Source organism: Phyllostomus discolor, chromosome 12 (assembly GCF_004126475.2).
Source record: "Phyllostomus discolor isolate MPI-MPIP mPhyDis1 chromosome 12, mPhyDis1.pri.v3, whole genome shotgun sequence".
NCBI lineage: Eukaryota > Metazoa > Chordata > Mammalia > Chiroptera > Phyllostomidae > Phyllostomus > Phyllostomus discolor.
This window is the reverse complement of record NC_040914.2, coordinates 25,034,133-25,060,446: the sequence shown is the minus strand read 5'-3', so window position 1 is coordinate 25,060,446 and position 26,314 is coordinate 25,034,133. Positions and strand designations below refer to the sequence as shown.

The 26,314-nt window shown below is 51.9% G+C and overlaps 1 protein-coding gene and 1 pseudogene across 1 annotated transcript in view; both read left to right on the top strand.

The window, feature by feature from the left end:
• The first annotated feature begins 1,013 nt into the window (after positions 1–1,013).
• The window catches only part of LOC114510690 (leukocyte-associated immunoglobulin-like receptor 1), a 137,102-nt gene continuing 111,801 nt past the window's right edge, over positions 1,014–26,314 (top strand). The window contains exons 1-3 of the mRNA XM_036012661.1: positions 1,014–1,204; positions 1,602–1,637; positions 18,065–18,388. Coding sequence (XP_035868554.1) covers positions 1,171–1,204; positions 1,602–1,637; positions 18,065–18,388 — 394 coding nt within the window. The 5' untranslated portion in view covers positions 1,014–1,170. The remainder of the gene's footprint in view (positions 1,205–1,601; positions 1,638–18,064; positions 18,389–26,314) is intronic.
• LOC114511178 lies at positions 5,834–6,567 on the top strand (annotated as a pseudogene).

Sequence of the window (26,314 nt, the reverse complement as noted above, 5' to 3'; positions counted from 1 at the left end):
ATTGTCCCTTTCAGATGCTGCCTCACACAAGTCCCCTGTCATTCTGCCAATGATCTCATTTGGCCAATAAGAAGATGCAGAAAATGCTCTTTCCTTTAGAAGCAACCCCACTGCTGCCCTCTGTGGTCAGGGACAAGAATGTGGGGACACAGGAAACAGGGCCTCAAGACCCACAGCAGGTGGTGTGTCCTGAGGAGGAAGTGGTGGCATGTGAGAGCCCCTCCCTCAGAGGAGGCTGTCCCAGAGCCCAGGGCCAAGGGCTGGTGAGGGTCCTGCTGTGTATGGGAGGGTTCAGTGGGATGTCTGCCAAGTGCTGACCCATGAGGGGGCTGGCTGGGTGGGGAGGTGATGGGTCAGACAGGAGGCAGCACAGGGAGCAGGACAGAGAAGCCACCTGTGTCGGTCATTAGAAGGAGGGTCAGCAGGTGTTCTGGTGGCAGCTCTCTGTCTGCCCAACAGAAAGGGAAATTTGGGCACTTGTATCGGGGGTACTAGGAATGTGCAGTGTATTCACAGGGGCTAATGAGAAAGGGAAGATGCTCCTTTTCTCTGTAAAGGTGACTGTCAGGAAGCATCACAGGTAAACCCCACACCTGCTCTTGAGAAGGTGTGTCCTTTCTGCCTAACACACCAAGGCTCACCAGAGTTGTGTCTTCTCGGCATCACTTAGAGAAGAGAGACCATCCAGCATCTTGCCCTCCCCTCCCAGCACCCACGAGAGGGCCTCCAAGGGTCTTGTCTTCAAAGTGGGTGCAGGAAGGTCTAGGTGACAAGGTGGACCTGTGTGCACCTGTGCCAGCATTGACCACAGACAGTGTCTCATAGATGGGGCCACAGTCATCATCCAGCCCTGATGAGCACAGCCATCAGCCACTGCTGCAGCACCACCACTGTTCTGGGCACCGTCTCAGCCCCACTGATGTTCCCTGGGCCCTGGCCATGGACATAGCCTCCTGCCCTGGGCAGGGCTCCAGTGTCTCTAAGTGTCTCACAGGAACTGTACTCAACCTGTACTCAGGACCATCTGCATTAGCTCTTCCCCTTTGCTCCAGGACATTGATGTAGCAACTCCCGGAAAACCCCTGACCCCACACTTCCTGACCACTGTGCCAGCTGCTGCTCTGTCCTTCATTTTGCAGCTCCAGGACAGTGCAGGCTGCAGGTCTGGCCATGGGCCCCCATCCCAGCCTCCTCCTGGTCCTTGGTGAGTGCTGGAATGGAGGGATAACATGCCATGACTGAAGGGGTGGAGGCCTGGGGAGGGGTTTCATCCCTTCTGAGTCCTGACTCCAGCTCAGGAGACTCATAGTCCCCCCTGGGGGGTCTGACCCCTGAGCTCTGTCCCTGACCCAAGTCTGACCATGGAAAGTTGAGTGGGTACCTGGGCGTGGGGACAGGTTCAGACTGACTACCAGTTTGGGAGAGGGGACAGGGACTTTGTTGAAACTCAGGGCAAGAAGAAGGACTTTGCTCAGAGGGAATGCTGAGGAGGGAGCTGGATATTCTCAGGGGCTGAGCCCTGCCTCCATCAGGGCCTCTGAGTGCAGCCCAGGGAGGAGGCCGGGCGCTGGTTCTTTTTCTCACCACAGCTTCTCTTCCAGTGCTCTGCCTGGCCCAGTCCATCCACATGCAGAGGGGTAAGTTTATATTTTTTAATTTATTTTTTTCATATATGTTGTGTTTTATGGCAAAGTATTAATGTTTCTTAGAGTCCTCTGATGGCTTATCTCCAGCTAGTATGAGACTCAGGCTCCTCTCTCCGTCTTGGTGGGTCTGTTCTCACTCTGTCTGACCCACTGATCTGTGGAGACCCAGCCCCTCTTTCACTTCCACAGACAGTGTTGTCCTACTCACTCAACTCAACCTCCTCCCAGGCTGATGTCTTCTATTTTCACCTCCCCCTGAGACTCCCAGATAAGGTCAGCTTCTCCTCATCAGTCCCGGGACTCCCACACTCACTGGGTACATGTCACCGCATGTGGCTGTGGGTTTGCATGATCCCTTCATCAGCCTGTGTCCTCCCTCTTCCCTCCAGACTCGTGTTTGTGAGTCTCTGTGTTTGTGGGGCCAGTGGCACATGGAGCCCCTCTGTAGACGGACGGAGAGGAACTAGGATGTAGATGAAAGAATGAGGGAGGGAGTGAGTGAGTTAATGAGTGGGGAGCCCTGGCCAGCACCTGCCTCTGTCAGGCTTGTGTGACATGGGTGCCATCTTCCTGTTTCAGGTCTACGAGTCCTCTCCTCCCCACTCCCAAGCCACGTGGCACACATGGGCTTTCCAGACCCTCAATATTAGAAATGAGAACAGGCTGCAAGGAAGGTAGAAAATGCAGTGGGAACAGAGCTGAGTGCTGCTCAGAGGATTGCCCTGGGTTTGGAAATCCCCAACCACTTGGGTCACATGATCAGATCTGGGTAGAGCTCCACCCTCCTCTCCCCTGACTTCCAGTGGAGCTCTGCAGCCCCCACTGGTGGCCACAGTGTCACCAGCTCCCCTTCAGACCTGGCCCAGGTCACTCCCCAGACACCTGCTTCCCTGTCTCCATCTGTGACCCATCACCTTTACCCTCTTCCACCCTCCCAGCATCCTTGTCCCCTGAAAAGTGACTGTTGGCAGGGAGTAGTATCCAGGACCCCAAGCTGCTCTGCTCTGACCCCTTCTGTGTCACCCTGATAAAGACCAATGTGTGACCAGAACTCGGGGGCCTTTGTCAGGGGTGTCATTCTGCAGTGATGAGGATTCACAGTCCCCTGGACTGGGTGTTGGGGCTGGTGTTTGGGGAAAGGATAGAGGGAAGTTCTAAACTGGGTCAAGGGGACGGTTGCACAGCTCTGCACGTTTGCTGAAAGCATGGAGGTGAACCCCCAAAATAAGGGACTGTGAATATGGTGACTTCCTCCTGAGGGACCCTGAGATCTGCTCTGCTTCCTCCCAGGGCTCCTGCCCAAACCCTCTATCAGGGCTGAGCCGGGACCTGTGATCCGCCAGGGACAGCCTGTGATCATCGTGTGCTGGGCCCCAGACTGGGCTGACCTATTCCGTCTGGAGGAGAAGAATATAAGATCTTCTCACTGGGATGAGAGAAGCAAGTCTCAACATGGTTCTCAGGGGAAAGAGGCCACATTCCACATCGATGCCATGAGTGATGACACTACCAGGAGTTATCGCTGCTTGTATTGCCAAGGGACCCTCTGGTCTGAGCGCAGTGAGATCCTGGAGCTGAAGGTGACAGCTGAGGACGTCATCCCTCCACCCTCAGGTTTGCCTCAGGTCTTTGCACCCTGTTCCTCAGCTGTGTCCTCTGTCCTCAGGCCCCTGCCCTCCTCCTCATGCCCAGCCCTGTGGCTCCCCTGCCTCTCTGCCCACATGCCTTTTGACCTTCAAAGCTGACTTAGGGCCCTGGAGGCCTGGTGACTGTCGACACCATGATGGCCTGTACACTGAGCCTGGCATTGTTGTGGACACAAAGCTGTCCCTGCAGGGCTGGGTGGGGAGTGGACTCCCAGAGGTCAGGTGGGGACACACCCCCTTCAAGGAGACAGGCGTCACCTCCTGCAGGGTGGTGTTTTACTGTCTTTTTTCCTGGGCTAGACTTGGTGGGGTTCCAGGAAATGTGTCTTGTATGCATGATTGATCCTTTTTGGAAAATTATTTGGTCCAGGGGCCCATGACAGGGCTGGGTATTGCATTCAGGAATTTGAGGGTTGAAGATGTGTTTCCCCAGTGTTTTCAGGCCTGAGATGTCCTGGACTCAGAGTCCATCGGGGACACTCTGACCCCCTCCATGTCCTCCTAGGTTTCACAGGATCAATTCCTTGTTGACTCATGGCTTCAGGAGCAGCATGGTGGTGGGAGGTGAGAGGAGTGACCACTTCCCCTCAGCAGAACTGAGCAGGGGGCTCTCCATGACTCCTGCCCCCCATTTCTGAGGAATGTGAGGGGTCATCTGGGACTGAGGGATGGACTGATGTGGCCTGTGGGTTGATGATCAGGGTGGAGAGAGGCCATGCTGAGTGGAACGGACCCCAGGCAGCCCCCACATGGCATCAACTCTTTTCCTGCCCTGTTCACAGGAACCCCTAGAGTCGTTAGCTCTATACCCTTCTCATGCAGAAAGCCCCACACCACAGCTGGTGAGTAGAGACTTGAGTCTAGAGGGGTTTTGAGGAGCTCTTCACTGAGGATCAGGCTCCGGGATCTAGCCGTGTCCTGGGCTATGAGAGTCAGAGAAAGACAAACACCATGTGATCTCACTTCTGTGTGGAGTCTAATGAACAAAATAATGTAACAAACAAAATAGAAACAGAGGCACAGATACACAGGACAGACTGAAAGAGTCAAAGAGGAGGGGTTGGGGGCTCGGTGAGCAAGGTGAAGGATTATTTTAAAATTTACATGTGTGTGCATATATATACATACAAGTATTTGACATGTAGACACAACCACAGCATGCAGACAGCTGGAGGAAAGGTGAGCAAATATTTCCTGGTCACCGCATCTGCAGCAGACGTCCCCTAGCAGCTGGCTCAATGCACACGGGGAATCAGTAAAAATGGTCTCTGTCCCACAGTTCTAATGGGGAGAATTAATTAGAACAAGCAGAAGAAAGGCCTATATTAATGTGTCTGTATGTGCAATTATAAATACATATTTTACAGTGTGAAGTTTCAGATCTATAATTTATGTGTGTGCATATATTTAGCTTGTATATTAAATATGTCATATAATTAATATAACAAACACATTAACACCATCACAAATGCATATAGACAATATAAATTTTTCACGTATTACTAAAATTAACATATGTAGATTTTTACGTAAATATAGACCATATATGATACAATAAAATGTGTAATTGGTAAAACTGATATGTATGACTTATGTCATGTAAGTTTTTTAATTATTTTAATACTTATAAAATTTAAATTATACCTTTACAAATTAAATCTCATAATTTATACATATTTACATTTACTACAGTTACACTACAATCACGCAATTTATTGTAAATAAACAGCTTATTATTTTGACACCAGAGACAAAGGGCCAGGGAGGGAGGGAGGGAGGGACCTCCCGAGGGAAACTCCACGGATCGAGGGCGCCCTACGTTTTCAGGCAGGTTTGTAGCACCCCTGGAAAGGCCAGATCTGCTGTCCTCCCGCGCCCTTCCCCAGGTCCCCCGCCAGCTGTCCTCCTTGGGTTCCACCCCACCCTCAGCGACTTCGGGCAGGCCAGGGTAACCGGTGCGCAGAGTAAGCTCCTCAGACTTTCCCCCTTTATTATGCTTTGGATGTGGCACAGGAGGAACAGGACCTGGACAGTGGTCGCGGCAGGACAGGCTGCTTGTGTTCTCTGAGCAACAGCAACCTGTGTCGCCCCCGCCCCCGCCCCCACCTTGAGGACGACCCCCATGCTCACGACTTGGTATTCTTAAATCTGGCGGGGCTTCTCCTCTAGGGGCAACCACGCCCCCCCCCCCCCCCCCTTTTTGCCCTAGCCAGTCAGCGTCAGGCCCGCCATTTTTCAAACCCTCTTCCTGCCACCAATCAAAATGGAGCAGTACATTCCTCTCCTGACTGGTTCCAACAGGTCTGGAAGTTAAGGACCTGGGCGACCCACCGAACCTGCTAGGCTAGGGGTGGAGGGAAGGGCCCCAGAGAAACACCTACCAATAGAAAGCCTCCATCGAGAGGGGGCAGAGCTCATCAGAGTTTGAATACTCACCAGACCCAATCAGAGAGGCGCGGGTGTGGCCTGTGGTCCCGCTCGTCTAGGTGCCCTGGAGCTGAGCAGAGCGGAGAAGTCTGCAGAACAACTGCCTGAGGATTGGGTAAAATAAGCCAGTTCACGCTGGAGCCCAGCGTGGGAAGCCTCTCAGCAGGAGCCTGCTACTTGGCGGGACGCTGAGGAAGACCTACCGTCAGCTAGATGCCGTGTGTCACCATGGCTAAAGGCGACCCCAGCAAGCCGAGGGGCAAGATGTCCTCATATGCCTTCTTTGTGCAGACCTGCCGGGAAGAGCACGAGAAGAAGCACCCGGACTCCTCAGTCAGCTTTTCCGAGTTCTCCAAGAAATGCTCGGAGGGATGGAAGACCATGTCTGCAAAGGAAAAGTCAAAGTTCGAAGATATGGCACAGAGTGACAAAGCTCGCTGTGACAGGGAGATGAAGAATTAGTTCCTCCCAAAGGTGATAAGAAAGGAAAGAAGAAAGATCCCAACGTTCCTAAAAGACCTCCGTCTGCCTTCTTCCTGTATTGCTCTGAACATCGCCCAAAGATCAAAAGTGAACACCCTGGTTTATCCATTGGGGATACTGCAAAAAAATTGGGTGAATTGTGGTCTGAACAGTCAGCCAAAGATAAACAACCATATGAAGAAAAAGCAGCTAAACCGATATTGCTGCATACCGTACCAAAGGCAAAAGTGAAGTGGGAAAGAAAGGACCTGGAAGGCCAACAGGCTCAGAGAAGAAGAACGAACCAGAAGATGAGGATGAGGAAGAAGAGGAAGAGGAAGAGGATGAAGATAAAGAATAAAAGGCTATCTTGTAATGATGCGTGTGGAGTATGTGTGTGCTCAGGCAATGGTTTTGCTAAGAATGTGAATTCAAGTGCACCTCAAATTAGCTTCAGTATAAAAACTGTACAGATTTTTGTATAGCTGGTAAGATTCTACATAGAGAAAATACTTTTTTCAAAATGCAGGTTGTAGCTTTTTGAGGGGCCTACTACATTCAGCTAGGTTTTAAGGCTTTGGATGTTAAATGTTTCTAAATATTTAATGGTTTCTTTAATTTCTTGACTAGTGTATGGTAGCACCGCAAACTCATAGGAATTAGTATCAATAGTAAATTTTGAGTTTTTTGGAATGTTGACATTTTGTTTTACAAAAATTTTGTAATAAAAGTATATATATTAAAAAATAAACAGCTCATGCAATTACACGTATCATACATACACTGCATACACATGGAATTTAAATCGAGGTGAAAGTCACCCAAGTGAGTTCAGGCAGCGGTGTGCAGAACAACCGGTAGGTCCTGGATCGTGGATGCCACAGGTGCTGAGGGAAGCACTCTCTGGGAGGTGAAGCTTTTTACCTTCCTAAGGGGTAGTGAGGACTCAGCCTCCGGCAGGCGCGGGGCTGCAGTTCCAGCAGAGGGAACTCTGGGTGCTCCCTGGGCCTGGACCAAACCCCGGACCTCAGTCTGACCCCCTGAGACCTGAGTGGTGACGCGCATGCGCAGCGGAGGAAGCTGGGACTGGCGAGGGACATATAGCGCATGCGCCAAACTCAGACCCTGTCCAGTGCTTCATATGCTGGCCCGCTGGCTGTGGGGCTATCGGCAGCACAAGGTCAGCGGCTTGGCATTCTCCTGCTGTGGGAAGGGAATACGGTATTTCATCTGCTCCATCCAGTGAGCACGTCGTTAGCCAGGTGTGGCCACTGAGCCTTTGAAATGTGGCTAGTGCAGCGGAGGCCCTGGCTTTTACAGTTCTTTAACTTCAATATCAGTGGATTCAATAACACGCGGTTACCAGTTTGGACAGAGGATGGTATTTCCATCCCCACAGAAAGTTCCACCAGCACAGAAGCATTGGAGGGAACAGGTGAGAGTCCCAGAGGCAGGGAGACTCCCTGGGTGGGGTCTGGGGACACTCAGAGTCCCCTCTGCCCGGCTCTGGTCTTTGATGCATATCCTCCTGATTCCTCACTCCTAGGACACACGCAGACAAATTTCCCGGACCTAAGACCAGCAGTGAGTGGTGGGGTCAGTGGTCCATGGACCTGGAGCGTGCCTCTTGGGGGAGGGGGAAAGAATGGGGTTGGGCGTCCATCACATTCCATCTCTGCCATTGTCCTGTGGACAGAGGATGTCCCAACTCAAGACCCTAGTTTTGTAAAATAGGGGTGATGGTTCCCTTGTGGAGGACTATGAGGCATGTGAGAGATTATCCATGTGGGTGTGAAAATGCCAAGCCCCCAGCACAGGCATGGTATGCAGGAGGTGATCAGTAAATGCACACTGCTGATACCTTGGTTCCATCTCCCATGCTCCCCCAGGCCGGTCAACAGAGCTTCTTTATATTCTTGTCGGGATCTGTGTGGCCTCTCTGCTTTGTCTACTCCTCCTCCTGGCCTTCCTCTTAGTCCACCGTCAGCGTCAGAAAAAACCTGGTAAGTCTCAGGGTCAAGGTGGGGTCATGTGGGAAAGCATTTGGGGTGCTGGGAAGGCAGCCTCCCTCCAAATTCACACCCCTGACTGTCCTCAGGGCCCCCCAGCAGCAAGGGTGAGGAGCCAAGGCCCCAGGAGAGGTGAGACTCCCCTGGGGGTGACCATGCACCCCCTCTTCCACTTCTCTGCCTCCAGGTGCGCCCCCTCATGCTTACATGTTCTTTCTCCTCAGGCTCAGCCCGACAGATGACATCACAGAGAGCCCAGCAGGTAAAGGGACAAGGAGAGGGGACCTCTTGGGAGAAGGGAAATGCACATTCAGTGCCATTCCATAAGCAGTGTGGGTGGGAGGGTATCTGGGAACATTGTGGGCTCTTCTGGAGGAGGAGGGTATGAAATCGGACCCTGTGAATTCTCAGGCACATTTGGCTTCATAGGTCCACTCCCAAGAGCTGACCACTGTTCTCTCCCCTCCAGATGTGGCCACCACAGTGGATGCACTTCCTGAGGAAAATGGAGACAGGCACAGCTCAGTGAGTCCTTGTAATTGCCACTGGTTTCTGGGTAGCAGAGCACCCCCACCTTAACAGGTTCACAAAATCATCCCAGCATCCTGGGTAAGGATTTGGAAGCAGATGGAATGTGCTGGGTGGTGCTGGCTCAGGGACTCTCATGAGGTTGCTGTGCAGATGGCCAGGGCTGCATCCAGCTGAAGGTTTGACTGGGGCTGCATGGTCCATGTGTAGGGTGGCACCCCCGCAGGGCTGGGGGTGGGAGGCCTAAGTTCCTCTGCAGCAGGTGGGCTCCTCCATGGAGCCTGCCTACCCAGAGTTGAAGGGCCGAAGTTACAATGTCTTTTGTGGCCCCTCCTTAGAGGTGACAGGCCCTCACTTCTGCAATATTCTGTGGGTCACACAGACCAACTCTGACTCTGTGTGGAAGGAGGCCATACAATGGAGATTCGAGAGCTGGGATGACAGGGGCCACATGGAAGCTGTTTTCCCAATTTCCTTCCCACAATCCCCACCCCTCAGCCTCGGCCACACTAACTTAGCCTGGGTCTGTCCCTCAGAGCCCTGTTGCAGGAGACCCCGAGGAGGTGACATATGCCCAGCTGGACCAGCAGGCCCTCACATGGAGAGCAGCTCGGACTGAGTCCCCACAACCCTCAGAGCCCACAGCTGAGTCCAGCATGTATGCAGCCCTCCTCAGACACTGACTTCAGGACCACCTGGCCTCTGCACCTGGAGACAGACACCACTCTTGCAAAGGCCAGTAGCAGCCACTTGGAGGACTTCCCTATTAAACTATCTCCTTTCTAAAAGTCATGTACACATTTCTCCTAGAGGCAAGACCTGGACTTCGGGGACCCCGACTCAACATGCAGGAGGTTCACCAACCAGGTGGCCCCTCCCACAACCCACCAGCTTGGTGAAGCTCACTTGTAACACTTGTTTACAGAGACCCAGATACTGGCACCAGGATGTTTCCAGAGACCCATCTAATATCCAGAAGTTTCCAGAGATGCAGCTAATATTGCCCAGCTCTTTTCAGCAGACCCAGTTTATGGGTCAAACTGGCTGCCCCATCAGGATAAAAGGAGTGCTTACCCTGAGAACCGCTAGGGGGCGCAAACGTCTCTTCAGATAATTTAGCCTTTTCTTTCTTTCTTTCTTTCTTTCTTTCTTTCTTTCTTTCTTTCTTTCTTTCTTTCTTTCTTTCTTTCTTTCTTTCTTTCTTTCTTTCTTTCCTTTCTTTTTTTTAATAGAAAGAAGAAGAAATTTGCATGCCTCTTACAGGCCTGGTATTAAAAATGTTATTCTCTATTAAAAGAATATTTTAAAAGTTCAACCGAAACTCAGCCAGGTCTTTTTAAAGTGCAGTTGGTACTTTAGTTCTGCAAAACATTAGCATATTGAATCCTGGTTCAAACCCTCCATAGTACCTGCAGTCTTTTCTCTCTTTTGTTTTTTAAAAATTAGGCACTGAAATACTCACTAAGTCACTTAAGGTCGGCTACCTCTGACCTCAGGAGAGGAAAACATCTCAGTAGCCAGGAGGTTTCTGTCCTGGCTCAGAGAGGGTGGGTGTCCAGCCTTTCTCCTCAATTTAAATTGTATTGATCTTTCTTGTGCTATTTCTACTCAGGGCTGATTTTCCTCCAGGAATTTGCCTTCCAATTCTCCATTTTTATCTTTATTTTCTTGGGGTTCCCTCATGGATTGAATTCCTGTCTTTCCATATGTCATCTCTTTGTTACTTTTGATCTTTTAGTGCATTAGTCTGGGCTCTCCAGGGACACAGAACCAGTAGGTTCTGGTTTATACATTATCTAGAGAAACAGAGTAAGGATGGATTTAGTATAGGAACAGGCTCACAGGTCAACCTGCAAGTCCCACCAGCTGCCGTCTGGGCATGGTGGAGCCCCAGGAGAGCTGGTGCTGTATTTCTGACTACAGACGCCGGGTTCCCTGCAGCACACCAGGACACCAACTGCTGTGGCCACGACACCCTGAATCCTCAGGTTCACTTCCTGGGTTCTTCCCAAGGGCACAGTCCATGGTCTGAACCTTCTGTTTCTTGGAGGTGCTGGGTGACTGGGGCTTGGGAACATGGGGCACTGGGCAGGTGAGGTGGAGGCCCAGGATCATAATGCACATGGGCCTTGGTGCCAGGAGGCCTCCCTGATGCTCTCCTTCTTGAGCATCAGTGACCACAGGACTGGGTGCCCCCTGGGCTGAGCTCATGTCTGGGGAGAGCTGTAGGTCTGTGACCTTGAAGAGGCTGAGCCCCATCCCATCCAGGAGGACATGACAGCAGGCCTTGCAGATACCTCCTCTTCTCTTTCTGACCTCACCTGGCTGACCCAGGACAATGAGAAAGTCCCTTTCTGCTGACCCCAGCTCTTCCTGGAAGACTGCCTGCCTGGTGCTGTGGCCCAGCAGCCCCTCCCTGGGCTGTGACCCTGAGAAGTCTCAGGTCTTTCCCTTCAGGTCCTGATTCTCCTCCTCTTGGGGCTGGGCCCTCCCCTATGAGGTCAGAATCATGCACTCCCTGTAGTGAGGGACAGAGGCTAGGAGTCTACCTTCTCTCCACACAGTGCCTGTGATCTGTGCCATAAATGACCTAGAGATGCCCACAGCATCCAGTTAGAATTCCAGCCCCTACACCCATCTGGTTCTTTGGAAACAGAACCTTCCATGAAGCTCCCCTTATCAAACTTTGGACAAAACAACAGTGTGTAGTCCATTTGTCTCTGTAGACTTAGGGGCTTTTAGTTCAGAGAGAACTGAGCCAACTGGGAGGCAGGTGGGTGCTGAGCACAGCCCAGGGTCACAGACACACAGGGACACAGAGACAAAGGCATGGTGACTGAGCAGGGTGCCACCTCTCTGGAGAGAAAGGGGGGGTAGACTGAGTATCCTTTCACTGTGCCAAGTTCCTCTCTGTGCCCCCAAAGTCATCACATGAGGGTGTCAAGAGAGCTGTGTGGTTCTTCTGCACTTGGGAACCTGAAGTGTTTTCATAAGTATGTTTCTGGGGACTGTCAGCCTGTGGAACCAGAAGCCAGGCCAATAAGTCCCCCTGCTTATGCTGTCCATGTATTTCTCTCTGTATCTAACCATCTACCTATGTACCTAAGTCTTTATGTATCTATGTTACTATATATGTATCAAAGTGTCTATGTGTCTATCTATGTAACTATTGGTCTATGTATGTATCTATGTAACTTTCAATCTATATATTTATGTATGTATTCATGTATCTGTGTGAATATCTATGTATCTAAGTGTGTATATATCTATCTATGGTACATATGTATCCATGTACCTATCATTTTTCTATCTACCTGTCATTTACTTATCTATTCATCTACCTGTCTTCTACTTCTCTATCTACGCACTCATCCCCTCTACCTACATGTTTATCTATCATCTATGTATCTATTCTTTACCTATCTATCATTTATCATCTCTTTGTATCTCCAAACACCTATCTTTTTTAAATTTACTTATTTTATTTTAGCCATTGTTCCAGTATAGTTTTCTGCCTTTTGTTCCCATTCCAGCCCACCCACTCATCCCTCCCCACCTGCCTCCCACTTCCACCCCCCCTAGTTTTTGCCCATGTTTCCTTTATATTTGTTCCTGTAAACCCTTCCCATTCTCCCCTGAAATTCCCTCCCCTCTCCCCTCTGGTCACTGTCAGCCTAACCTCTATTTCAGTGACTTTGACTGTATTTTGCTTGTTTGTTTCTTTTGTTGTTTAGGTTCCTGTTAAAGGTGAGATCATATGGTATTTGTCTTTCACTGCCATGCTTATTTCTCTTAGCATAATGCTTTCCAACTCCATCCAAGCTGTTGCAAAGGGTAGGAGCTCCTTCTTTCTCTCTGCTGCATAGAATTCCATTGTGTAAATGTACTGTAGCTTTTTGATCCATTAATTTACTGATGGGCACCTAGGTTGCTTCCAGCCCTTAGTTATTATAAATGGTGCTGCTATGACCATTGGGGTGTATAGGTTCTTTTGGATTGGTGTTTCAGGGTTCTTAGGATATAGTCCCAGCAGTGGAATTGCTGGGTCAAAAGGCAGATCCATATTTAGTTTTCTGAGGAAGTTCCATACTGCTTTCCATAGTGGTTGTACGAGTCTGCAGTTCCACCAACAGTGCACTAGGGTCCCCTTTTCTCCACAACCTCTCCAACACTTGTTGTTTGTTGCTTTGTTTATGATGGCCATTCTGACTGGTGTGAAGTGGTATCTCATTGTGGTTATAATTTTCATCTCTCTCATATATTGAACATCTTTTAATGTGTCTCTGGATCCTGTGTATGTCCTCCTTGGAGAAGTGTCTGTTGAAGTCCTTTGTCCATTTTTGAATTGGGTTGCTTGTTTTCTTAGAGTGGAGTTGTGTAAGTTCTTTATATATTTTATAGATTAAGCCCTTGTCTGAGGTATCATTGGCAAATATGTTTTCCATATAGTTGGTTCTCTTTTTATTTTAATATTCTTGTCTTTAGTGGTGCAGAAGCTTTTTATTTTGATGAGATCCTATTTGTTTATTCTTTCCTTTATGTCCCGTGCTGTAGGGGACATGTCCGTAAAAATGTTTCTGCGTGAAATATCTGAAATTTTCCTACCTACGGTCTCCTCTAGGACTCTAATGGTGTCAAGGCTTATATTTAAGTCTTTTATCCACCTTCAACTTATTTTTGTGTAAGGTGTAAGTTGGTGCTTGAGTCCATACACCTATCTTTTATTTGTATCTCTATCTTTATCCACCTGTGATGCAGTTAATACCATTGGTCTTTAGATTGACATGGGTTCAGCCTGGTTATGAAATATCTCAGTAGGAAAACCTTTCAGGAACCAAAACCTCTCTGTGCCCAAGGAGGGAACATTAGAGTTGGGACTGGGGGCATGAAGACTCACTTCCTGTGAGACCACAGAAATAAGCCCACAGCATGGACCCTGCACACTTCCCAACCTGTAGGGTCCTGTCTTCCCACCCAGAGGACAAGGACAGAGAGGACAGTGAGAGGGTGGTTATGGACCCCAATACCACCCCCTTCTGTACCTCTGTGAGTTGGAACACAGGGGCAGGACCCCAGAAACAAAAGGGGTGGCATTCAGGTTGGTGTCCGGGCTCCACCTCAGTCCAGCTTCTAGTACAGGACCAGGAGGGCCCTGGGATAGAGTCAGTCATGCAGGCCCTGCCCACTCTGGGCACCTGGGCCTGAGTCTCCGGAGGAGGGACTAGGAAGTCCCCTAACTTGTTCTGACCCTGGGAAGGGACAGGCCCGATACAGAAAGGCCATGGGATGTTGGGTGAGAGATGCTTGGGAAGTTGAGTGAAACGCACTTACAGAGGAAGGAAGCTGCCCCCTGGGAGTCATGTGGATCAGGGTGGTTTGGAAGTTGCAGTGGAGACAAAGCCTTTCCCTGCAGCACACTGATCCTGACACCCAGTTAAGGAGACAAAACAGTGGACATGTTTATCCTGGGCTTCTCTTGCCATTTTCTGCCTGTGCTGGGTGATCTACATCCAGGAGAGGACTCATTTTTACACCTCTAATCCATCCCACCTCAAGGGTGCTCTGACTGGAGTCCTGTGGGTTCCAGGAGGGACTGAACTGTGGTTCAATCTGAGGGATTTGCCTCCCAAGTCTCTCCCGATGGCTGTAAACACTCCCACCGTGTCACACTGATCTCCAGAACCCTCAGAGCCAATAAATGCAAAACTGGACCCCTGATCCTCGCCCACTCACACCTGACTCCTTATAAGTCTGCTCCTGTGTTCTCAGTGGGGGTTGAGAGTCCAGGACCAGGCAACGCAGTCACCCTAGATTCCCTGTATGTCCCTCCTCATGTGCCTCCATCCCAGATCCTGCTGATTTCCCTCCACGTGTCCTCACATGTGCTCATGTCTTCCCACATCGCTGCTGGGGACTGTGTCCCATCTGAGCTCCCTCACTTCACGCTCCACAGCAGGTATTGGGGTGTCCAGGGGAATCTCCCTGCCACCATAGCCATGTTCTGTCCTTCAGATGAATTTAGAGAAAATGTTGTTGACTCTCCTTTCCAATTGAAACCCTTAACTGGTAGGTTTGCACCCACATCAGATCACTTATCAATGTGGCTTTTCTTGCTGTGTCTACCTCTAGCCACCTCCTGCCCTGCTCTATCTGACCCTTTATTGACAGAAACATTGAGTTTCTCTCAGTTTCTCTTGTCTTTAATTAAGAAGATGTATTAAAAAATATTCACACAAGGACAACAATTGAACACAAAAAGCAATGAAATTCGTGGTTTTTCCCATCTGGATACATTCCATGGAACAGCGGCAGAGAGTCTGGGATTTCACCTCTGAGGCATCATCCCTTTCAGATGCTGCCTCACACAAGTCACCTGTCATTTTGCCAATGGTCTCGTTCTGCCAATAAGAAGATGCAGAATGTGCTCTTTCCTTCAGAAGCAACCCCACTGCTGCCCTCTGTGGTCAGGGACAAGAATGTAGGGACACAGGAAACAGGGCCCCAAGACCCACAGCAGGTGGTGTGTCCTGAAGAGGAAGTGCTGTCATGTGAGAGCCCCTCCCTCAGAGGAGGCTGTCCCAGAGCCCAGGGCCCAGGGCTGGTGAGGGCCCTGCTGAATATTGAGGGGGGCCTGCCAAGTGTGGACCCATGAGGGGGCTGGTTTGGTGGGGAGATGATTGGTCAGACAGGAGGCAGCACAGGGAGCTGAGGACAAAGGAGCCACCTGTGTCAGTCATTAGAGGGAGGGCCAGCAGTTGCTCTGGTGGCAGCTTTCTGTCTGCCCAACAGAAAGGGAAGTTGGGGCACTTGCTATCAGGGGTTCTAGGAATGTGCAGTGTGTTCACAGGGCCTGATGAGAAAGGGGGCAATGAGATGCCCCTTTTCTCTATAAAGGTGACTGTCAGGAGGCATCACAGGTAAACCCCAAACCTGCTCTTGAGAGGGAGTGCTCTTTCTGCTAACACACCAAAGCTCAGCTGAGTTCTGTCTTCTAGGCATCATTTAGAGAATAGAGACCATCCAGCACCCCGCCCTCCCCTCCCCAGCATGCACAAGAGGGCCTCCAAGGGTCTTGTCTTCAGAGTGGGTGCAAGAGGGTCTGGGTGACAAGGTGGACCTGTGTACAGCTCTGCCAGGACTGACCACAGACAGTGCCTGAGATCTGGGGCCACAGTCACCACTGAGCCCTGGTGAACACAGCCATTGGCCTCTGCTGCAGCCCCACCATGGTTCTGGGCACCATCTCAGCCCTGCTGCTGTTACCTAGGCCCTGGGCATGGGCACAGCCTCCTGCACTGGGCAGGGCACCTATCTCTCTCAGTGTCTCACAGGAATTTTACTCAACCTGCAGTCAGGACCATCTGCATTAGCTCTTCCCCTTTGCTCCAGGATGTTGATATAGCAACTCCCGGAAAACCCCTGACCCCACACTTCCTGACCACTGTTCCAGCTGCAGGCTCTGCCCTTCACCCTCATTCTGCAGGATGGTACAGGCTGTAGGTGTGGCCATGGGCCCCCATGCCAGCTCCCTCCTGGTCCTGGGTGTGCTGGAAAGGAGGGACAATGTCCTGGGACAGAGGGGGTGGGGAGGGGTTTCATCTCTTTTGAGTCCTGACTCCAACTGAGGAGACTCATGGTCCCCCCTGGGGGTCTGACCCCTGAGTTCTGGCCCTGACCAAAGTCTCACCATGGAGGGTTGAGCCCCAGAAGTGGGTACCTGGATGTGGGGACAGGTTCACACTCAGTATCTCTTTCGGAGAGGGGATTGGGGCTTTGCTGAAACTCAGAGCCAGAAGAAGGGCTGTGCTCAGAGGTAATGCTGAGGAGGGAGCTGAAGTTTCTTGAGGTCTGAGCCTCTTCTCTATCAGGCCCCTGAGTGCAGCCCTGGGAGGAGGCTGGGCGCTGGGTGTTTTTCTCACCACAGCTTCTCTTCCAGTGCTCTGCCTGGCCCCAGCTATCCACATGCAGGAGGGTGAGTCTATATTTTTAAATTCCATTTTTCATGAATGTTGTGCTTTCTGACAATGTATTAATATTCCTTAGAGTCCACTGATGGCTTGTGTTCAACTAGGACAAGTCCCAGGCTCCTCTCTCTCTCTGGGTGGGTCTGTTTTCTCACTGTTTGACCCATTGTTTTGCGGAGATGCAGCCTCTCTTTCACTTCCACAGACACCCTTGTCCGGTTCTCTCGGTCTCCTCCCAGATGACTCTCCTCTCCCTGGGCTGGGCTGGTTCACACTTGGCCTTTGGGTCTCAGTTCAGTGCTTCTCCCTTCTCACTTCTGTACAAAGTCATCTGTCTCTGTCATCCCAGAGACTCCCATGCTCACCTGGGGCCCTTATATCCATCTGTGACTGTATGTTTGCATGATCCCTCAACCAGCCTCTGTGCTCCCTCTTCCCTCCAGACAAGGAGGCAGGTCCTTGTGTGTGAGTCTCATCTTTCTGGGGCCAGTGGCACATGAGGCCCCTCTGTAGATGAACAGAGAGGAACTAGGATGTGGAGGAAATAATGAGCGATGGAGGGAGTGAGAGAACGAGTGGGGAATCTCAGCCATCGCAGGCCTCTATGGGGCTCCAGTGATGTGGGTGCCATCTTCCTGTTTCAGGGCTACAAGTCCTCTCTTCCCCCCTCCCCAGACACATGGCACACATGGGCTTTCAGGACCCTCAATACTAGAAATGGGGACAGGCTGCGAGGAAGGTAGAAAATGCAGAAAACCCAGGCACTACTCCTTGCCTCAGACACTTTTCAGGGGACAGAGACTGGCAGGGGGACAGAGGGTGAGGGTGATGGGTCACCTGTGGGGACAGGGAAGCAGGAGTCTGAGATGTGGGAGTGACCTGGGCCGGGTCTGAAGGGCAGCTGGTGACACTGTGAGGACCAATAGAGGGCTGCAGAGCTGCACTGGAAGTCCAGTGGGGGGTGGAGCTCCACCCAGATCTGGTCACATGACCCCAGTGGGTGAGGATTCCCATCTGCAGGGTAATCGTCTGAGCAGCACTGATCTCTATTCTCACTGCATTTTCTACCTTGTGCCTGGGTCTCAGCATGCACTGACTCCCCCTGCCCCATGTCAACCTGAGAAAAGCCCAACATGTGACCAGGTCTCGGGTCCTGTGTCAGGGGCATCACTCTGCAGTGATGAGGATTCACAGTCACTGGAGTGGTTGTGGGGGGTGGTGTTTGGGGAAAGAATGGTGGGAAATTCTAAGTTGGGTCGTGGGGATGGTTGCACAAATCTGCACGTTTGATAAAAACATGGAAGTGAACCCAGAAAATGAGGGACTATCGGTGTGGTGACTTCCTTCTGAGGGACCCTGAGATCTGCTCTGCTTCCTCCCAGGGCTCCTGCCCAAACCCTCCATCAGGGCCAAGCCGGGCCCTGTGATCCGCCGGGGACAGCCTGCAACCATCATGTGCTGGAGCCCAGCTGGGGCTGGCACATTTTGTCTGGAGGAGAAGGACGGAAAAACGGAGCTTTGGGATCAGACAGGCACGGTTCATGTTGATTCACACGGGGCAGAGGCCACATTCCACACTGACTCAATGAATGAACTCACTGCTGGGAGTTATTGGTGCCGCAATCTCAAAGGTCCCATGTGGTCTGAGCCCAGTGAGATCCTGGAGCTGAAGGTGACAGATGAGGACGTCTCCACTCCACCCTCAGGTTGGCCCCAGGTCCCTGCACCCTGTCCCCACCCTTGTCCTCTGTCCCAGGCTCCCTGCCCTCCTGCTGGCCCCCAGCCTTGTGTCTCCTACCCCTCTGCACTTATATCCCTTGTCCCTCACACCAGGCTCGGGGCTCTGGAACCCTGATGCCTTGTGGACACCATGATGGCCTGGACACTGAGGCCCAGAAGGGGGTGGATGGGAGCTGTCTTGCTGGGCTGGGTGGAGAGTGGACTTCCAGGGACAGACCCCCTTCAACGGACCTCATCTGATAAAAACGTGGAAGTAAACCATTTGTCCTTTGGCTCAGAATGATTTTCAGCCTTTTTTGTGCTCTTGGGCAGACTTAGTGGGGACCCGAGGTGGTGTGTCATCTGTGGGTGGTCCATCCACTACTGGGGAAGTCTTGTGGTTCAAGGAGTCTCTGACCAGGGGTAGAAGGTGCTTACAGGACTCCTGGAATGAGGCTATCCTTCCTGTCTGTGTGGTCACCTCTGACAGGTCTTGCTGTCACAGTTCAAGTGACCCCACTCAGAAACTGGGACAAGGAGGGAGGAATTCTCCCTTCCAAACCTTGTACTGTCTCTCCCTTCGATCTTCATACCACTGTGACTCAGAGTCCCCTGGGTCAGTGGGCATGTCCAGTTTATCCTGACCTATGACCCCTCACTGCCCTGGGGGACTGTGGGAGACACAGTGGCCCCGATATGTGGGGCCAGCCTTCAGGACTCCCTGACCCTGTGTTCAGGTGAGGTGGCTCCCACCCACCCTGTTTGTCTCTGGACCAGGGAGCAGCTGCTTCCTGTAATGTATCAAAGATGGTGGAACATTCTGAGGGGTGTCCAGCCCCTCAGAGACTTAGAGCCAAAGCATTCCATCCCACTCTCCTCACATGTCCCTGTCTCCTCTCTGGGGAGACTAGGGGGCATCCTCTGTACTGAGAGGTGCAGAGAAAGAGGCCGGGTGTGGACGCTGTGGGAGCTGCAGGGCCAGGCTGAGAGGCACAGGCTGAGGAGGAACCTGGGCTCAGGGCTTCTCCTGCCCCCTCACAGGAGCCCCTGGAGAGCTTAGCCTTCTCACCAAAAGCCCCTCCTGTGTTGGGGAGTGGAGACCTCAGCCTGGGGCATCACCTCCTGGGGGCTCTACTGGAGAATGGGCAGCAGGGTGACAGTGGGGATGGGTCCTCCTCCTGTCTTGGTGGATGGACACTCAGCAGGCAGGGACATCTTGCATCCTCAACTGCAAGAGGCCTGTTCAGCCTGGGGGTGTCAGGGTCAGGAGGAGAGACTTGCCCTGGATCCCTGAACGAGTCTGAGTTTGTAGCTGTGCCTGCACTGGGGCCCTGTAGAAGACTGATAGTGAAGCCTGGGGGTGCACATCCAGGATCATCAGGTGGGGAGGGCAGGGGCTGGGTGCTCCCAGGGAAGGGAGGGTCTGTGCAGGAGGCAAACACTGGTCTTTTCTCACTCCTAGAAACTACCCAAGAAACCATGCCCCCACCCACAGAAGTCACTCTGGTGCCCACAGAAGTGGGCTCCCAGACAGGTAAGTCACCTGGGAGTGTGTCCAAGGGAGTGCTGCAAGGGATGAGTCTGCCCAGTAAAGGGGGAACTCCTGTCTCATAGGTCCTGAACTTGGCTGATTCTTGCCCATATGTCAGTGACCCCTTGACCTCTTCTTCTAGTTCCTGCTTCCTGGAATTACACTGTGGGGAACTATGTCCGCATTGGCTTGGCTGGTGTGGTGTTGCTGATCCTGGTGGTGATTCTGGCAGAGGCTGGGCACAGCTGGCACAGGTGGCTGCACCCACCACAGGACTGGAGACAAGGGAGCTAATGCCAGAGAAATTAGACTCCAGGAGACCAGAGGGGCTTCCCCCAGTGCCCCAGGCTCCCACTGGAGCCCAAGAGATCCAGAGCCTCACCCCTGCTCTGTGAACTTCATGGTGCCCCTGGTGAGGCTGCCCCGTGCATGGGACTCTGTCCTCGGAAGGGTGCAGGAGCAGCGGGGACCTGGCCTCCTGTGTGGTCCATCTTCTTCTCCAGGATTTGGCTCCAGGCCTGACCCTCACCCACTCACAGCCCTGCCCCACTCCTGCCCGGGTCTCCCTTCTCTCCCGGATCTCAGACAGGCCCCAGGTCCCTGCAGCCTCTGCCTCCCTCTTTCTCCTCCTGGAGACTCGAGTTGTTGTCTGCTTTCTGGGGACTGGTTATATGCTGCTTAAGAGTTTGGTCTCACCCACACCTGTCACCTGTGAAATTGCACCTGCTCTAGGCCCCCACCCACCCACCTCTGTTCCTGGGATGGTCTCTGCCTCCTGAATCTGTTCCCTTGGTCTCAGTAACTTGGATTCAGGGAAGGGACACGGGCCAAAACCACAGTGAGACATCACCTCACACTCCTCAGGACAAGTATTGCTGAAATTATTTTTAAATGGTGGGCACTAGACTGACGGGTGGGGGGTCACTTCATAAGGTATGTAAATGTCTAACCCCTGTGCTGTACACTTCAAATAAGATATTGTATGTCGACTGTAATTGAAGAATAAATTAAACATACTAATCTAAAAACAGCGAGTGAGGCAAGGCTGTGGAGGAGCGGGGGCCCCTCGCCCCCTGGTGGGAACGCAAAGTGGTGCAGCCTCTGAGCAGATCTGCAGGGCTGCTCCTCACAACGTGAACAGGGAATCTCCCTCCATCCCGCAGCCCCAGTCCAGGTTCCCATGAAGGGAAGTGGGAGCAGAGACGTGGACGTTTGTACATGAGCCCCCAGGACAGCGTGACTCACAAAAGTCAAGGCCATCACAGCCTCCTCAGGGTTGGAGGAGGAAGTAGACACTGGGTCCCAGGGACACCTCCTGAGAAGGACCCACTGGCTTTGAAGACAAGGGAGGAAGGGGCCCTGTGCCACAGAATTCGAGGTCTCTAGACCCTGGAAGACAAGGGAGAGACTCTCCCTGGAGCCTCCAGGAGAGAAGGTGGCCCTGGAGACACCTCAAGGTCAGCCCGTTGAGACTTCCGACCTCCCACATGCTGAGATCACACATCTGCGTGGCTGTGAGCCATCACGCTGGTGTGTATTTGTCACAGATGCGAGGGGACTCTCAGGAGCCTGGCGTCCCACACTCTGGGGTCTCAGGGTGCCCCCGAAGTTGTGGAAGTCAGGACAGAGGTTTCCTGACAAGCCTCTGACCTCACCCCCTGACCCTTCACCCAAACTCGCCCACCAGAGTCAGTAGCCCAGCCTGGCACCACATGGGCTCTGGGGTCTGGGGGACGCGGCTTGACTCTGAGACGCTGAGCGTGTGGCTGCGCTGCACCCACGCTGGGTCCCGGTGAGGCCGGGAGGCAGGAGGAGACAAGGGCCAGTCACCTGGTTTCCTGCAGAACAGGGCTGGGTAGGGAGACTTCCGCCCTCCTCTGTCCCCGCATGGAGAGCACTCGGAGAGGGGAGGCTCCCTTTGCTCTCACTGAGACTTCTGTTCTCCAGGGAAGTGCCGGCCCCTCTCTGCTCCGGATCTGAGCCATTCTCTGGGAGGGAGGGGCTCCTCCAGGGCAGCGCACTGCCTGCAAGGTGCCTGTGTCCTGCTGGGAGCAGGGTCCTCCTCCCCGTGAAATGCCGCTCGGTTTCCCAGACTTGTCTGCAAAAGGTCCTTTCCCGCTGCACTTCCTGAGACATCCGCACACCTTAGCTGGGGCCCAAATGAGCTGTGCAGATTGACAGGGAGCCCCAGTCCATCTGTGCTCCTGCCCTGGACCAGGGACCCCCACAGTCTCGGGTCCCTTTCATTGGGTACAATATTTCGAAAGCCTGACCTTGGGTTATGTGAACCGAGGACTACTGAGGTTTTGTTCTGTATGGACCAGTTAGTATCAGGGAGGATGCACCATGTCCATCCACACAAGTATTTCCCACCTGGTGTAACATTACAGGTTTACTTATGTTGTACCTGTGCCCCTTATATGAAAACCCAAATCCTAGCAAATTCGTAGATTTCCTTTTTTTTTTTTATTTAACCCTGTAGCTATCCTGATTGAATATCAATACGGTCATATTTATTTTTATTTCTTTATGTCAGAGTGTGATTTCTTTTATGACTTTATTGTTTCTTGAATATGTAGAATATTTTCAGGTTTCAGATGTTAGATCTGCAAAAAATAATACATTCAGAGATGACCACTTGATTCTCTCCCCTTCCCCTTGTACCTGCACATATTGGAGGTGAGTATTTTTGTTAGTTTCTGGTGTGCAGAATGAAAAAATAAGATGTGAAAAATAGGTAAGCAGACACAAGATCTTACTTTACCTCCTTTATGCTTTTTTAATTGTATTTATTTATTTTTAGAGAGAGAGGCAATGAAGGAGAAAGAGAAAAAGAGAAACGTCAAGGTGTGCTTGTCTCTCTTGCGCCCCCTACTGGGGACCTGGCCAGTAACCCAGGCTTCTGCCCTGACTGAGATTCGAACCAGTGACCCCTTGCTTCACAGGCCAGCACCCAATCCACTGAGCCACACCAGCCAGGGTTATGTGTATCTTCTTGATACATTGATAAGCACCTAGGTGGATTCCATAGCTTGGCTATTGTGAATAATGCTGCAATAAACATGGTAATAGTTTTATGTCTTGAGTATCCTATTTCCATTTCCTTTGGATATACAGCCAGAATTAAATGGCTGAATGCTATGGCTGACCTATATGTTTAATTTTTTAGGATCCTCCATACTGTTTTCCATAGTGTCAGGAAGCATCACAGGTAAACCCCACACCTACTCTGGACAAGTTGAGGCCTTTCTGCCTTAAACACAAGGCTCACCAGAGTGCTGTTATCTTGGCATCATTTAGAGGACAGAAGCAATCCAGCATCCCACCTTCCTGTCCCCCACACTCAGGAGAGAGCTGCTAAGGGCTCTTTTCTTAAGTGGGTGCAGGAAGTTGTAGGAGACTTGGTGGATCTGTGGCCCATGAGCGTCAGGAGAGGCCTCAGGGCCAGCATGTCTCTCTCCTGCCCCATGGAATGCAGCCCAGGTAGCCCCCAGCTCCAGGACACCACATGGGGTGTGATTTCAAAGCCACTTCCCTCTTGATGTTCCCGTAAAGGCAGTGTTGGCTGCAACGCAATGGGAGAACCAATAGCTCTTCAGAAAATAAAAGACTCTATGCCACACGGCAGCTTGAACTCTCAATGGTGCTTTATTCCCATAAGAATTGTGTAGGGACTCAGCCTCCAGACTCCCTCCCAAAGAGGACAGATGCTGGGAAGAAAAAGGAAGCAGCTGGGGACAGTCCCCAAACCAAAGGGGAGAGAAGTGGACATTGCCCATTACGTCCTCTTCCCCAATCCAGTCCTGGGACCTCTGCATAACTGTGAGCTTCCATGTCATTTTAAATTAAAAATATTCATTTTACTAAAAAATAATACAGGAAATGGAGGGATGACATGTACAAATACGTGTTTACTGATCTCCCCTTCGCTTTCATTCTTAGTGAAGACAGAAAGCACAGGTTTGCGATGGGGCCGGGCTGCCAGGGGGCAGAATGAGTTGTGGGGAGGGTGTAGGAATTGTCAGGACACTTCCTCATCTCCTCCTTCATCAGTTCTGTTCGAGGGGAAAAATGAGGAAAACAAACCAACAAAAAGGCAGACAGGTACAGAGGACACATTCCCGAAGTACAATTCCTAGTCCCACTTGCTGACCTAAAAATCTAGCCTGTCTTTAACCCGTGGGGTCGCTGAGGTCACCATGAAGCTGAGACTGAAGCTTCAGAAAGAAGATCATTCCCTAGAGAGCACTCTGGAGTCCTGCAGACAGGCCACCTAGTGACCCCCTTCCTGCTGAGTGAGACTCACACACGTGTGCCACCTGCCTCGGTGGTGCAACTCCCACCAGTCTCTGTCAGTTTCTCTAACATGATGTACCCAACCTGCACTGAGGGCTGTTTGCATTAGCTCTTCCTCTTTGCATGAGGATGTTGATGTAACAACCTTGGGAAAACCCCTCACCTACACTTCCTGTCCCCTGTGCAGGCTGAAGGCTCTGTCCTCCACTCTGCAGCTTGAGGATGGTGCAGCTGCAGGTCTGGCCATGGCCCCCCATCCCAGCTTCCTCCTCGTCCTCAGCGAGTGCTGGAAAGGAGGGATAATGTGCCAGGACAGAGGGGGTAGGAGCCTGGGGAGGCCTCTGCTTCCCTGCTGAGTCCTGACTCCAGCCCAGGAGACTCAGGGTCCCCCCTGGGGGTCTCACCCTTCAGCTCTGACCCTGACCCAAGTCTGACCATAGAAGGCTGAGTCCTAGAAGAGGGTACATGGGTGTGGGGACAGGTTCAGACTGAGTACCTGTTTGGGAGAGGGGACTGGGGCTTTGTTGAAACTCAGGGCAAGAAGAAGGGCTGTGCTCAGAGGGAATGCTGAGGAGGGAGCTGGACATTTTCAGGGGCTGAACCCTGCCTCCATCAGGGACCCTGAGTGCAGCCCCGGGAGGAGGCCGGGTGCTGGGCATTTTTCTCACCACAGCTTCTCTTTCAGTGCTCTGCCTGGCCCAGACCATCCACATGCAGAACAGTAAGTCTACCTTTTTAAGTTCACTTTTTCATGTATGATGTGTTTTCTGGCAAAGTGTTAATATTCCTTAGCATCTTCTGACAGCTTACCTTCAGCTAGGATGAGACCCAGAACACTCTGTCTGGAAGGGTCTGTTCTCACGCTGTTTGACTCACTGGTCAGTGGAGATTCAGCCTTTCTTTCACTTCCACAAACACCCTTGTACCGCTGGACCTGACCTTCTTCCAGGCTGACTGTCTTCTCGCTGAGCTGGGCTGGTTCACACTTGGCCTTCAGGTCTTATATCTGTACCTCTTTGCTGTGCCTCCCCCAGACGAGGTCAGCTGTCCCTTGTTGGCCCTGAGACTCCCACACTCACCTGGTGCAGTAGTCACCAAATGTGGCTGTGGGCTTGCATGCTTCCTTCATCAGCATCTGTGCTCCCTCTTCCCTCCAGACAAGGAGGCAGGTGACTGTGCGTGTTTCTCATGTGTTTGGGGCCAGTGGCACATAGAGCCTCTCTGTAGATGGATGGAGAGGAACTAGGATGTGGTGGAAAGAAGGAGTCAGGGAACGAGTGGGGAGCCTCGGCCAGCACCTGCCTCTTTCAGGGATCATGTGCTGTGGGTGCCATGTTCCTGTTTCAGAGATACATGCCCTGTCTTCCCCTCACCCCAGAAACATGGCACACGTGGATTTTCAGGACCCCCAATACTAGAAATGGGAACAGGATGTGAGGAAGGTAGAGAATGTAGTGGGAACAGAGGTGAGTGCTGCTCAGAGGATTGCCCTGGAGTCAGGAATCCCTACCCCCTGGGGTCATGTGACCAGATCTGGGTGGAGCTCCACCCCCAAGTAGACTTCCAGTGGAGCTCTGCAGTTCCCATTTGTCCCCACAGTGTCACCCAGCTGCCCTTCAGACCCAGCCCAGGTCACTCCCACATCTGACTCCTGCTTCCCTGTCCCCACATCCTCACCCTCTGCCTCCCTCCAAGAGTCTCTGTCCCCTAGAAAGTGGCCATGGGCAGGGAGATGTGCCTAGGACTCTAGCCTGCTCTGATACTTCCCTTATCACCCTGAGAAAAGCCCAACAGGTGACCAGGACTTGGGGTCCTGTGTAAGGGGTATCACTCTGCAGTGATGAGGATTTATAGTCCCCTGGGAGTGGGTGTGGGGGTGGTGTTTGGGAAAAGGATGGTGGTATGTTCTGAATTGGGTCATGGGGATGGTCGCACAGCTCTGCAAGTTTGCTAAAAGCATGGAAGTGAACCCAGAAAACAGGGGACTGTGAGAGTGGTGACTTCCTCCTGAGGGTCCCTGAGATCTGCTCTGCTTCCTCCCAGGGACCTTTCCCAAACCCTCCATTAGTGCTGAGGGGGGCCCTGT